Source organism: Artemia franciscana, chromosome 19 (assembly GCF_032884065.1).
Source record: "Artemia franciscana chromosome 19, ASM3288406v1, whole genome shotgun sequence".
Lineage (NCBI taxonomy): Eukaryota > Metazoa > Arthropoda > Branchiopoda > Anostraca > Artemiidae > Artemia > Artemia franciscana.
The window spans coordinates 18,730,409-18,745,554 of NC_088881.1; the positions used below are offsets into that span (position 1 = coordinate 18,730,409).

Consider the following 15,146-nt stretch of genomic DNA (forward strand, 5'->3'; position numbering starts at 1 on the left):
TTTTTTACCTTTTTTTAGTTTTTTTTAGTTTTTTTTAGTTTTTTTAGTTTTTTAGCCTTTTTATTTTTTTTTATTAGTTTTTAGTTTTTTTGTAGTTTTTGCCTTTTTTTAGTTTTTTCCATGACGTCACCTGATCCATCCACAGATCCACACACAGACAACTTATTTTTATATATATAGATATATATATATATATATATATATATATATATATATATATATATATATATATATATATATATATGTATATATATCTTAGAATCTAAAAAGGGTTAATCGACACGTAATGTATTATTCCTCTCTATGAATAAAAATGTTTTTTTAGTACTGTCTTAATAGGGGACTTGGAGGGGGAGTAGTAAAGAGCAGGGGTTGTATATCTCCGGTTAAAGGTTTTCAGCCATGAAGATTTTAATGGTACATTTGCCATGGTTAACAGCCTTTCCACTACGAAGAATGACCCCAAAATGTCATTTTGGTGCCATGGCCCACGGGGCACTCTATGGTGGCTTATTAACACACAAAGTTAAAATATAATTTTCTTTGGTTTTAAAAATGGGGAGCTGAAAACCTCCGTTTGCGACTATTGTAATTCCAATAGTGCAATTATCGTTGTGGTTTGTTGCCCCTTTCGGGTGATTTCAAGCTCTTATGGAGTATAATCGAGGTTTAAGGATAGCTGTTCCCATCAGATAGGCAGAAAGATTTGCAAAATATTCCTCTAGGTGACTTGATTCATATATTCCCAAATTATGCCAATAAACCATTAAAAACGAAGAATTCGCAGATACATTTTGCAGAAAGATAAACATGTCAAACCTGTTGACACCAGGGTCGTGCAAAATTTTGATCAAAATAGTTGCTGGGCTCAACTCGACCTTTCTTAATTTAATACAAAATATACAGTTACCTCTTTTAACCTATGATTTTTCAGGAGTGTCTACTTTTAACTGTTACAGAAATCAGGTGTTAGCACCTTGCCACGATACTTGTCTTGAACTGTTTATTTTCAGTTGATCTGCAAATTGAAGAAGTTAGGTTTATCATCTATAACCGGTTTTCATGAAGCTCGAGACCTGATTTGATTAGGTTCTACCAGGTTTTGCTTATTTAAGACTAATATTAATACTTGTATTTTAACTTGGTCATTGGAATAATCAAATTTAAAAAAAAGTTTTTTTTTTAACTGAAAGTAGAGCGATATTAAAACTTAAAACGAACAGAAATTACTCCGTATATGAAAGGGGCTGTTCCCTCCTCAACGCCTCGCTCTTTACGCTAAAGTTTGACTCTTTCTCTCAACTCTACTTTTTAAAACAGTAAAAAACTTTAGCGTAAAGAGCGGGGCGTTGAGGAGGGAACAGCCCCTTTCATATACGGAATAATATCTGTTCGTTTTAAGTTTTAATATCGCTCCTTACTTTCAGTTAAAAAATAAACTTGTTCTTTTTTTTCTGAACTTCTTCGAATTAATGCATGTTTTGATTTTGGCTCTCCGCACATGAATAGTTAAAACGATCAATATTTGCATATTGATTTATTTTTATGGCTAAATGGCTTTCTCTTAGTTTTGATCGGACGATTTTGAAAAAAACAAGGAGCGAGGGAGTAGTTACCCTCCTAGTTACCCTACAATTTTTTGGTTATTTAAAAGGCAACTAAAACTTTTAATTTTTTACGAACGTTTTTATTAGTAAAAATATACGTAACTTACGAATTAACTTACGTAACGAACTTCTATATTCGTATGTTTTTATCACGTATATGAGGGGGTTCTTTCCCCCTCGTCAATACCTCGCTCTTTACACTAAAGCTTAAATTTTGTCCCAATTCCTTAAGAATGACCCCTGAATCACAAAGGCCTTAGAATAAATAGTTGAAATTAATAAATGACTTTAGCGTGAAGAGCAGGTATTAGGAGGAGGTGAACCCCTCATATGCGTAATAATTTGTGTTCGTTTTAAGTTTTAATGCTGTTCCTTACTTTCAGTTGACAAAACTTTCATATTTATTTTTTCATTGTTCTTTAAAAAATGCTAAAAAATCCTGCGCCTCCTTCATGGAAATTTTTTTCCCCATGAAAAATTTCTCCATGGAAAGCTCCCCCACATAACCCCCCTCCCCAGCCAAAAAAATCCCCCTGAAAACGTCTGTACATTTCCCAATAACCATTACTATATGTAAACACTGGTCAAGGTTTGTAGCTTGCAGCCCCTCCCATGGGGACTGTGGGGAGTAAGTCGTCCCCAAAGACATAGTTATTAGGTTTTTCGACTATGTTGAATAAAATGGCTATCTCAGAATTTTGATCCGGGTGACTTTGGGAAAAAATGAGCGTGGGAGGGGTCTAGGTGCCCTCCAATTTTTTGGTCACTTAGAAAGGGCACTAGAATTTTCAAGTTCCGTTAGAATGAGCCCTCTCACGACATTCTAGGACATCTTGGTCGATACGATCACCTCTGGGGAAAAACAAACAAACAAATAAACGCGCATCCGTGATCTGTCTTGTGGCAAAAGAAAATGCAAAATTCCACATTTTTGTTGATAAGAGCATGAAAATTCTACCGAAGGGTTCTCTGATACGTTGAATCTGATGGTGTGATTTTTGTTAAGATACCATGGCTTTTAAGGGGTGTTTCCCCTTTTCTTTCTAAAATAAAGCAAATTTTCTCAGGGTCGTAACTTTTGATGGGTAAGTCTAAACTTAATGAAACTTATATATTTAAAAGCAGCATTAAAACGCAATTCTTTTAATCTAACTTGTTATAAAAATTCCGTTTTTTAGAGCTTTGGTTACTACTGAGCCGGATCGCTCCTTACTACAGTTCGTTACCACGAACTGTTTGATACCAGTATTTATTAAGGCTTCTTCGTCAAAAATAACTATTAAAAAAGGAAAGGAAAATAGTTATATTGAAACATTGAGAATGAAGCAATGTATTCCTTGACAAACATCACAAGTGTTATTTTAAAGTGACAGGGAATAAATGACACCAGATGATGACAGGATAGCGATTAGATTTGTCAAGAAACACGCCACTCATAACAAGGGTTTCTAATTGGGAAACTATGGGGTAGAAAAAAAATAAGTTGATTTATTTGTCTCTTTCTGGTCGAGTATAATTCTTTGGAGTTCTCTAGAATTAGAACAGAAACAAACTTAAATTACTAACGTACACTTTTCTAATGATACAACTTAAAAAAAAGCCTTTTATTTGTTAATCCATGGCTGCGAAGTTGAAGTTGGGGCAAAAGTCGGTGTTGGTACTAATGTACTGTAGGGTGTGCCATGGCAGAGTTGATCGAATTAAGGAAGTCCCGACTGATGAGCTGCTGCTCCACATGCTAACATTCTGCGTAACGTAAATTTACAGAGTACTGCAAACTAAAATAAAAAATTAGCAGTCCAAACTCGGCATATAAAATTTTGAAGTGGGATTCAGTCTAGAGTTGACATTATTGGTTTACTGGCTTCGCAGTCGTGTTAATTCACAGTGAAATCATCTGTCTCTGAATTTTCATATTATTGTTATATCACTTTCGTAGAATGAACGTTAACATCCAAATTTTTATTTTGTTTATTCTTAAATAAAAACAGTTTTGACAAGAATTATAAAAGAAAATATGACCCATCAAAGATTTATACGAAAAAAACATGATCTCTAAGGTCCTTTTCTTTTTTCTTTCTTTTTTCATCTCTTAAAAAGATTATCATCTTGAATTGTATTCTTCCGAAACACATGTTTGAGTTTTTATAAGACTTTCGTGACCATCTCAAGTGGGATCCTTGGGGATGTGTTAGTCTTTTAAGATACTAGAGGAAAATCTTTAAAAAAAAAGTCATTGGAAACTTGGGATGGAAAGGGGAAGTGACGATCTCAGAGAATAGTATACACCTTGCTACCCCTTCAGCAAAAAATTCAGCCAAATCTTGTCTACTCTTCGAAAGATCGTACGATGAGACCGAAAGCAGCGTTCAAGTAAACGGAAAGAAGAGTCCGCCGTTTACCATCACAACTGCTGTGCGAAAAAGGTGTTTTGCTCCATTGAACTGTTCAATGGTTTCATAGATCATATAATGACTGGGACCAACGATCACTTGCCGTTTGGCCTCCGGTTTGTAGATAGAATCTTGTATGAGACTGATTTTGCAGATGTCCTTGCGCTTGTTACCATCTCCATACAACACCTGACATATGCTCTTAATGGCCTGCAGGAAGAAGCGGCAAAATTCGGGCCTGGAGTAAAGAGGCGAAAAACAAACAAATAGAAGTCGAACCGCCATAGACATCATTACAGTTTGTGAAGTATGTGTTGAAATTGTCACATAACATCGCCTACCTAGGCTCCGTTTCTTCCGAATGATTGCTCCGTGGAAGCTGAACTGGGTAGCCGAATTACGAAAGCTTCTTGTGTTGTCGGAAGACTTGATATGGTTTGGACAGTTCCCCATATTTTTATTTGCACGAAGATTAGCATATTTAACTGAGTCTTGAGCTCAGTCCTACTCCACGTGGTCAAAACAGTGACCTCCAACCCGCCATCTTGAGTACGATAGATGTTTTTCAGACAAAACAACGCCGTCGAATCGGGCTTCAATGGGAAGATTTTTTTCCAGTTGTCACTGGCAGCTTCTGCTGAAATTACGACTTACACAGGATGGTTTAGTTTTCTAAGCATGTTGGAAAGTATTTACTGAAGAGTTTAGTATGGGAAATGGCCCATGTATCTATGTTCTTACCTCTCTGTCGTTTACGACTACTTTAATTATAACGTTTTTAGTATTTTATTTTTGTGAATTTTTTTGTGCAACTTTCAGGATTTGTTTAGGGAGGGGGCAAAGGCATGTCAATTTTTTATTCGTGGGAAGGCAGTTGAATATTTTCGGTCTTTGAGCCCGATGAAAGCTTTTGCACTATGAGCCCTTGTGGGACATACACGGTGAAGTATCGAGGAAAATTCGAAGATCAGGTGTGCCCACGTTATCGAAATGGCATGTTTGCAGTATCTACGGAACAATTCAGGACATTGGGTTGACATTTAGGAGTCTTTGGCTGGGGGACAAAGTTGACTTCAAACTTTTTGTGTGGATGGGATGCCTTGAAGTTTTACATTATAAACTCCTGTGGAACCTAGTATCGGTCCATGGTATAGTATATGAAGTAAATCGAAGGTCACTATATCTAAGTTATCTAAATAGCATATCAGCCGTGTTTTGGGAACAGTATAAGGGATCCTATTGAGGCACTCATTGGAATCGCGGGGACCAAGTGAACCTATAATCTTGAATTGTGGGTTGAAAGGAGAAGGGGGAGGGCTGCTTAAAAAAGTGTTGTCTCTGATCCACCAAAAAATGTTCATCTCGATTCGCCTAAGTGTTTGATAGGATCATATTCCCATCCCTAGGGGGTTTGTGGGGCAATAGGCATACTCGTATTTATTGTAATTTCTATTTGCTACAACTCTGACGTGATTATTAATTTTATTCCTGTTCAATTGTAGTTTTGTTTATTCATCCATATTCCTTTTTTTTTTTTAGGTCTAATGTGATTATTTATGTTAAATTCTGTATGTTTTAGGTTTTATCTTTTTTATTAATAGTAATTTTTGTTCGTTTTAAGTTTGACTTAGTACACTTTATGTACATTTGTCTAAGGTTTTGGTATCGATCTTTATTTATCTTTGAATATCTTATTTTTAGAAAACGGTTTTTAAACTAATTTTTATGAGAATATATTATTTTTCAATATACTAATTCAATTTCAGCACCTCTTTGGTATAATAACCAATTCGGAACATAGTACATTTCCCAGAATTAGATCTCTCTAATTTGCCACTTCACAGGTCACACCTGCCTTAAGATATATGTTCAGTGGTTTTAAATTTTAGCCATCGAGACGGAAAAGATGTACACCATATAAAGGTGGAATTCAAGGTGACTCATTCAAGGACCAAGTCAAAACTGACACAGTCAAATAACGTTATAATTATTCTGCTTGGAAAAAAGCTGACAAATTTGTTCTAACTCGTTTTTGTGTTCGACTTTTTATTTTTCTAAAGATAACTACTGAAGATATAAAAAATCGAAGTTCTTGCTTTTAATATGGTAACTTACTGCTGCAGAAGCATGTTAGCTTTATGCTACCAGTAACACTTCTACTGTTACTACTAACAACTCACCATAGCATCAAGCCGCCTGAGGCCAACACAGCTACGAAAGCTTCTTCATTCAAATCTATTCAAAGCCTCCCTCTTTACACCTTCCCAAGAAGTTCCTATTTCCCTTAAATTTTTGCATTCTCTCACCCCAACCGAGGACGACCTGCTTTGCGTTTAGCCCTAAACGGTTGATCGAAAAGGGCAATTTTTGGCAATCTGAGATCCTTCATCTACAGAACGTGCCCTAACCATCTATTTCCGGTCCTTTTTCAATATCATATGTATTATTTTTAATATTCAAAACAAAATAGTGGTAAGTTTTGTATTCAAACTAAGAACTAGTGGTAAGTTCTTCGTATAATATCCTTCGTTTCTTTTAAGATGATATAACCCTATCTAACTGGTTTCCTATTTAGCTCCATGTTTTTTTCTCTTCTTTCCTCTTTGAGAAGTTAGAAGTCTGACGTAAACCTAGTTTAACCGTTGTTTTCGAGTACAAACTTTAATTTCGGTTTAAATTTAACTTACCAATGTGAATATTATGAACTTCTTCTGTGTTTCCATTATTCTGTTTTGATATTTGCAAATTGTTTGTCGCATTTGTCATGTCTAATTCTTGTCCTTTTTCTTTCCATTCATGAGCATGCCTCTTATACTTAGTAAGAAATGTATCCTTTTTAATATGACTGGTAAAGAATAGGCATAACTCTGTTTCATTTACCAATTTGTATCTTGACTTTAAACTTTTTTTTTAGGAAAAATATATGGCCGCTATGGAAAGTGGCGCAGAGGGTCCATCGGCTCCAATAGCCAACGACAATATTGGTAGTAAACTTCTACAAAAAATGGGATGGCAAGCTGGAACAGGGTTGGGGAAAACCAATCAAGGTCGTGTTGATATTATCGAGGTAAAAATTTACTTTTCTTGTAGTGTCAGATTTGTGTCATTTGCCTCTTCCTTTTGAGAATATCTATCTTCAAAAGGTCGTGTATTGTTACGAACTGGAATACGACCAGATATCTTCTACCCTGCTGAAGGTTTGACACTTTTCGGCAAGGGTTCAAATGTCTCAATGTTTACATTAAGATATTTGTTCTGTCACTATTATGCATGTTCAAAAAGACGAATTTGCATTTAAGTTCCACTGAGAGAGATTTTGTGGTTCTGATTTGTGAGATTCTTACGTCCTCAGGTTTCTGAGGTTCTTTGGCTCTGGGTCCGTTACAGGTTCTCAAGTTTTTGACAAACTCTACTTAGTTTCTTTTAATCCTTTTTTATTATGAAGCCGGTGCGAAATAATAAAGTACTCTAGTGAAAAGAGGGGCATTAACCAGTCTAGAATAAAGAAAAAACAATCTTAAGGCCGATCTTTATTCTATTCCTCATTATAAGACTAGGTGTCTTCTCTCCTATATTCATTTAGATGTTCAAAGAATAACTAACATTCTTTATAAGCTTGTTTTTAATTATTGCATCTAATAAAGGCAACGGTGAGTATTGCCGAGAACATACCGTATACCGAAGATAGATGATTACCAAGGAATTACACACCCGGTTGCTTTATGTAAACCATAGGCACAGAAGCGAGGCTAGAGACACGTGTTTAATATACTCATTGTTTGAAGTCAATTTGACCCAGTCCACCTAAAAATGCACTGAATGGAAATCTCCATTCTTATTCGCGTGAGGAATGTCCAGAGAGTTTTAGGCATTTTGTCGCTGTCATACTTAAAGGTTCTATGTGACATTGTGAAACTTTTGAGGGAATTGCCAAAAACCGTATGCTAAGTTGGGAGGATCAGATAGGCAATGTAAATCAGGAATCAAAGCCTGATTGAACCCATATTGTTGCTCTGCTGATCCTCCAGCTAAGGGTATTTGACAATTTTCTTAGAAGTGTGAAAAAGTGAGACATGACTTTAATATGATTGAACCGTCAAAACCAGCAATGGATCTTCATTTTCAATTTTGTTTATTGTTTTTGGCTTTTTTTTATTATTACTATTATAAAACCAAGTCAGGTTGATCTGGCGACAGTAGTTTGCATGTTTTGTAAAATGGATTGAAATAAATAATTAAGGATATGGAATGTAATCCTGTACCTGTAATAGTCAATGCTTTTAGAACATGTTTGATTGATTAGGTCGAGTGGGCCTCTGAAAGGTTCAGCTGTTAGGATTTTTTAAAATTCAATTGAAATCAATAGGGACTGGTGGTTCACCCACAGTCTATAAAAAGACCTGGAAATTGAAAAACGGCATATCTTTCTTTTTTTTTGACATGAGGCAGCCTTATTAATTAGATCCACGCAGGTACCAAGGCAAAAGCTGTTGCATTAGTTGATTTATAATCAAGGCACCAAAGCCGAGACCTCCCGCTAATCAAGCTAGTCAACAATGGGTTGAACACCTCCATAATGAATCGTAATTTGTTGTGAAGTATTCACCAATAGTTTGACTCTTTTGGAATGCAAAAACCTTGATTTTGCTACAGAAGGGGCTGTGTAGTATCTAACCAAGGTGTACATAAGCTTTTATTTCCTGCCAATGGCGTAGAGAGGGATTTGAATGGCATATGTAATCCGCCGAATATATGTACCCCCGGTTACCCCGGTTACCCCGGTGCTAAAATTTAACATATTATCGTATTAGTAATAAGTCGAATGATCTCTTTATGTGGGATGGGGAGGGGGGTTAACTCGTAATATTGTTCAAAAGGATGTTGCCGAAAGAAAAACTTGAAAAACATTTAACTTAAAGTGTACTGTTCTTGTTTGCTTGGTTTTATGGAATATTTCTCCTCCCTCTTCGCCCTCCTCCTTGTTTACACAGCGAGTGGAGTTTCGGAGATAATCCGTCTAGCATATTGAAAATTTAATTGATCCTTATTGAGGTTGGAATGGTAGAAGGATTCGACTTGGAAAGTCAATTTATATCTCAAAAGAAAAACATTAAAAGGGGAAAATGTGCTGACAGATTTGTTCTTTACTGGTTTCTGATTATCACGTAAAAAACGTACATGGAGAATCAAGATGATTCGCACAACTGGTCGCCTTATAGTAGAGGTCATCCTCTGTATACTGGGTACCCACACTATGCCAGTGCTTCCTATCCTCCCGTTTTGGCTGCAACCTCGTCTTCTGTTAATTACATGTATCCTGTCCTGCTTCTGTGACCCCATTGGTGTAATATACATGATGTACTATAGTCAACTCCTTGGGTTTTTTGTTACATGCTTTATTGACTCGGAAGTCATGACTTTAGAATTGATTTGAAAATCGATAGATTTTCGATCCATCGATAGATTATTCTAAGATTTTATTTTATGTTCACTTTTTCTATTTGTTCTTCCATTTGTGGTAGGGTGTAATTATAAGGATTTTGAATGCTTATGGATGGGACGGGACACCTTTGTGTGTTGGTAAATTTTGGCTAAAAAATCTAATGATTTAAACTAAGTCTCAGAAGTAAGGGAAAAACAGTCCCCCAGCTTGGATAGAACACGTAAAAAATGGTCATGGAAGAACGATGTTATGTATAAATTATAATAATTGCTTCGGTACTTGATATAAGAACAGGATGTTTCATAGAGGGGTCTTTCTTTTGTAGAAACTGCATTTTGATAACTAGTATAGCTCAATACGGGCACTGCCTTTTTTTTCTCAGATGATTCAGTTTTTTTCAAGAAACAGTTTACGTGAATGAAGACAGAAAAACAGAGAGCGTGCCTTTTTTTCTACTTGGAAAAATTGTGAACAACAATGTTTTTTTCAGGCTAAGCAACTCTTGTTACTGCCTAGGAGGTCATTTTCTAGAGTTTCTAAACTTAACCGGGGTGCTATAATTAGAAAAAATTGGAACAAATTTTGTTATAAACGATAGAACTCTATCTATTTAGCATTGCAGATGAAACACCGACTAACGTGGACAAAAATTAAATAAACTACTCGTGCTGGCCAATGCTGGCTAGTGTTGGCCAATATCGAGTAATGTCAGCATTTTAATATTTTCCGCTTCATTATGGGAAATTAATACTTGATGCCTTCTGGTTTTAGCAAAATAGAAAAAAATTGTGACCCCCCCCCCCCAAAAAAAAAAAAATCTTTGTCTCTTTATTGTTTTTATCTTTAACAGTTTAGTACATTATTTTTTGACAATTCTTTGAAGTTCTCCATTCCTTTTTTAAACTTTAAAAGGAACCATGCAAGAAGGAAAATAGAAGCTCCCTCTAGTCCCCTCCCCCTGGTTAAAAACAATCTCAATTTAAACTTGCTATAATATCCAACATTTTAAGCATAATATGCCTTTTTTTTCTTGGCAGGGGGGGGGGGCTATTGTCTGGATCTTTTGGAGCAATCTTTGCAAATTCCCATGATAGGTTCCAAATACTCAGCTATCCCATGATATGGGATATGGAATATGCACCCAGCTATCTCAGATATCCCATGATAGCTCCATAATGTCAGATTTTGAGGAATTTAACAGTTGTCGGATTTTACTGAAATGTAGAACAGAAAACCCTTATATATATATATATATATATATATATATATATATATATATATATATATATATATATATATATATATATATATATATATATATATATATATATATATATATATATATATAACGTTCTGAGTTGACCTATGAAATGCTTAAGCTAACCCCAGTACAAGGGAAACGTCTTACCCACTTTGAAAATATCTGTCTCCGAGTAAATCTGCCCGATTTCTTCCGATGTAACCTTCTTAAATTTTTCCAAAAGTTAAATTTTTTATAACCAATTCCGAATATTGGGGTTTTCCTGCTGTTGTTCAATGTTGTACAGTTCTATGTTCCCTGAAAATCAGGACTTCCACTTGCGAATTGTTATTAGATATTATATCGATGGATAACCCACTTCAGGGTCCTGAGTGTACACACTCAGGATTCCAGAAGTTGATTTTCAGGACTCTGAGAATGTCATCCGGGAGCCTGAGCTGTTAGTCCTGCAAATTTACCCGCAGGGTATTGAGGCTGATACGTTAACCCTGAAGCTTTTATTCCCTAGCAAAACCAAAAAAATATCAAAGTTAGGAATTTTGTGTTGGCTTTTAGCCAACTTAGTGTAAGTTCTGGGGAATTTATTCTAGGAATATTGGGATCGTTTTTTGAAATTAACCAAAAAAATTATTATTTTCTTTAAAGTATTATTAGTAAGTTTGCGCCACAGGAATTTGGGCGAGTATTTACAAATCGGATAAAATTGCAGTCAAATATCTTCCTCTGGCTGAATGGGCTCTAGAATGAAAAGTACGATCTTTAGAAGAAGGAAATGTGTTCTTTTTTATATCTTCCCACTCTGGTTTTAAAGACGCATGAAAGTGTATTAAGTCGTATTTTGGACGAAGTGTATTTTCAATAATGTCGGACTTGATAAAATCACACCCAATAAAATGTCACGCATGACATTTTCGTTACATGTGCTCAGATGCATTTTTATGACCTCCACTGAAATGACTTAACTCTTAAGGCTAAAGTGAGAGCTAACCCAAGTAATATTTCCAGGTCGCAACTGTCGTTGGCCTAAATATTCCTGTATTGCTTAAATGTTTTTACCTCATAGTAGAACTGCGTCGGCTAAGCTCTTAAAAGAAAATTGTTCTTGCCTAGAGAAAAAGACTCATAAAATCGAAAGAAAACTGATATACTTCCGCTGATATTAATTATTGTAGAAATGTTTCATTTCCGTTTGGGATTCAATTTGCCCGAAAAGATATTGCCATTATCTCAAGGTGGTAACGTCTGTTCGAATCCGCTTGGCGGCTGAATTTACGGTCAATTAATTTGACGGGAGCCAGTAGAGATCCATTTATGTTCTTTCAATCGTGACGACAGAAGGGTACCCTGCAAACGTCAGGGTGCTTGATAATTATTTTTTTTTAAATCGTAATTCTGATTAGGTTCTCCCTTTTTAGCTGTTCCTTCATCTTTTATTCTCTATATCTTAAGGCTTATTTTCAAAAACGAGGATAAACCTTAAGGCTGTCTCTGTTTGAGCCATGAATTTTACACATAAATTATATAGAGGAACTACAGTTTGAAAATGATGTTTTTGTAAAATTCTTGTTGCAATAGAGTTTGATGATAATGTTGTTATTTTATTTTACTATGTTAGATCAATTTTTCCGAAAAAGTTTATTCATATTTATCAGTGCATTCGTGTTAGTGGAGACCAAGGCCGTATCCAGGGGGGTTAGGGGATTTCAACCCCTCCTTCCGAAATTTCTGTCTGATTCGTAAAAACATAACAAATTAACATAAACAATTTTTTATGCGTTTGTTGAATTTTTTTTGTAACCCCCCCCCCCCCAAAAAAAAAAAAAAATTCCCGGATACGGCCCTGGTGGAGGTTCATTAATGGGTGACCTTCATCCCATAGTGAGCAAAATTTAATAACTAAGGGATGGGATAAATCATAAAATCACTAAGTTGATACTGCTTCTGCTGATTCCACGTACTCTTCAATTTTAATTCACTATCAAAGTACTCATGGTAATGAGCGATAAATAAAGAGCGATATTTGGTTAATAGAAACCAAAAGTCGGGAAAAATTGAAGCTAGATGGCAATATGTGCTTCAAAAATGCTTTGCTTGTGGTGCTGATTCCAAATATGCGAAGTTCGTCAAGTCGCTAATCAAAAGCTATTACAATTTGAAAATTTGCATTATTTCAGAAAAGGGGAACACCTCTGAAAGGAGTTACGATGTTCGACATAATATTGTCCTGTTAAAGTGTTTATTTGATTTACATAGGATTGATTGCCTGAGATATATGACATATCTGTCAGCTTTCTGAGGAAGCGACCGAAAAATGAAAGACTGAGATTCGCGCGAGATTGGTTGGTTGATAGATATCTACGCCCAAATAGTTTGGGGAATCCCCCAACCATTAAAGTTTGATTCCATGGATGGTTAAAAAAGTTGTAAAAGTATCTTGGACTGTAGTTGTGTCTATCAAACTTCTAGCACATCTCGATTTTCGTTTGTAAGTTAGATGTGCCTTGGAAGTGGCTTGCGCCTCTGAAAATTCGTCCCCTTAGTCGCATTGTCCCATAAGCATCAGGTGTATCGGAGAACTTACGTGCAAAGTTTGGAGAAGAGGTGAAATTCTATGAATTCTCATGCTGACGGTCCCATTTGACGGAGGTACTTGCCATGTAAGTTTCAAGCCGATCAGAGAAAAATACTTTCTAAGTTTCTGCTGAAAAGTCTCTTGTACATGGAGGTGGTGTTGCAGGGATCATAGGCTGACTTGTCTCCATCTACGAGCTAAAGATCCCTATGATTCCGGTTCAGGCCTGTTGCAACCTGCATAGGTTCTGCTCAAATGTGGTTTTGTTGCTAAGGGCTGAGTGTTTCGGAGCACCACCTTTTCGTAGAAGGACGCGCCTCTTTTCTGACTATTGCATGAAAATTCGCCGATCTGCTTCGAATTATTAGAGAAAGGGGACAAAGAGTATGGACTATCGAAAACGGTAGGCTACTGGATTTCTTTCTTCTCTTTGGGGTGATACTACCCAGATATGCTTGAAATTTTATTGCCTCCCAGGCTTTAAATGTCAACGGGCTATCATTTCTTGAGGACAGTTTCTTTGCCTGTAGGTACCTATCTAGGATATTCCAAGGCAATTTCTGCGCTTTTGAGTTTGTGGTCACTTCCCTTTGATTCCGCATCAAAATAATTAAATAAGATACGTCTAGATTCAGGTGGGCTCCATAGGAAGTGAGTCAGAATGGCTTATACTCATAGAAGACCAAAGATTATTCTGATTTTTAATGTATATGATTGATAATCCCTTTCCCCATTCGCATTAAATTTCCAAAAACTAATTACTATAAAAGATTATTGCACACAACTAAAATTACAATCAAGTATTTTAGTTCTAAAGCAGAAAAGCTTATAAATTAAAAAATATTACCACTATTAAAATACCATAAAAATATATCAAATAAAAACTAAAAATAATTTTTTAAATGTTGTATTTTTCCAACTTTTTCAAAGATGAGTATTTTGAATGATTTTTTTTATGACAAATAAAAAACTAATCCCAAAATGTAAATTTTTTTCAGTGAACCGCAAATAACAGTCTAGTTTTTTGGGGGCTGAGGATATGTCTTGTTTGTGGTAATTTCTGATAATTTAAGTTTGACTTATTGTATATTTTTATGTCTCCTTGTTTTGTGGTCTTTTTTACTTTTCTTTGAAAAAGACAATCTTTATTCGCTTCTAATTTACATGATATTGTTTCATTACCGTTGTAAGAATATTTGTAAATTTGTTTCAAAGCATTTTTGCTTAAGAACTAAAACTTTACATGGCAATTTAAATCTAAGGCAAAATTTGAAGATTTATTCTAAATTTTTCGTCATGCGTTTTCAATGTATTTACTTTATTTCTTCCCAAACAAGATGTAATAAACCCGCCTTTGTGCTAAAAAGCGTTCGGTACGGAGTTGGAGAATTCATGTATTTTATAATGCCTCCTGTCATACAGTACAATTATAAGGAAAGCTAATCTCAGAGTTGCAGACAGGGTACCGAAGAGCAGGTCCTGGTCAAGGGGCAACGCAGAGAAGTTGCTGGGCCAACGGATGGTAGACTGTAGCGTAGTCCTTTGTCTCCCATTATATAAGTTGATAGTCCTTGCTTGATTTGAGTTTAATAAGGTGCACCATGCCTATATTTCGAATTTTGTGTGGAAATTAGGCGGGCTTTGGAAATATCGTACACCCCTGAAAATCTGTCCTCTTTCCATCTGTTTCGAAGAAATTGTCCTATAAGTTTCAGGTAGATCTGAGTAATATCAAGCAAAGGTTAGAGATGGAGTATATGCCTCTATTTAAGTCTCTTTTTTTCAAGTTTCATTTGTCCAATGTACTTGCCCCATAAAGCCATCAGAGCATTCAATCATATCGCAGAAATAAAACCTACAAAATATTGGG

The 15,146-nt window shown here is 35.7% G+C and overlaps 1 protein-coding gene across 1 annotated transcript in view; it reads left to right on the plus strand.

Annotated features, from left to right (window-relative positions):
• Window positions 1–15,146, plus strand: part of LOC136039370 (RNA-binding protein 5-like) — a 145,128-nt gene that overhangs the window by 97,722 nt on the left and 32,260 nt on the right. Inside the window, exon 15 of the mRNA XM_065723046.1 lies at window positions 6,915–7,067. Coding sequence (XP_065579118.1) covers window positions 6,915–7,067 — 153 coding nt within the window. The remainder of the gene's footprint in view (window positions 1–6,914; window positions 7,068–15,146) is intronic.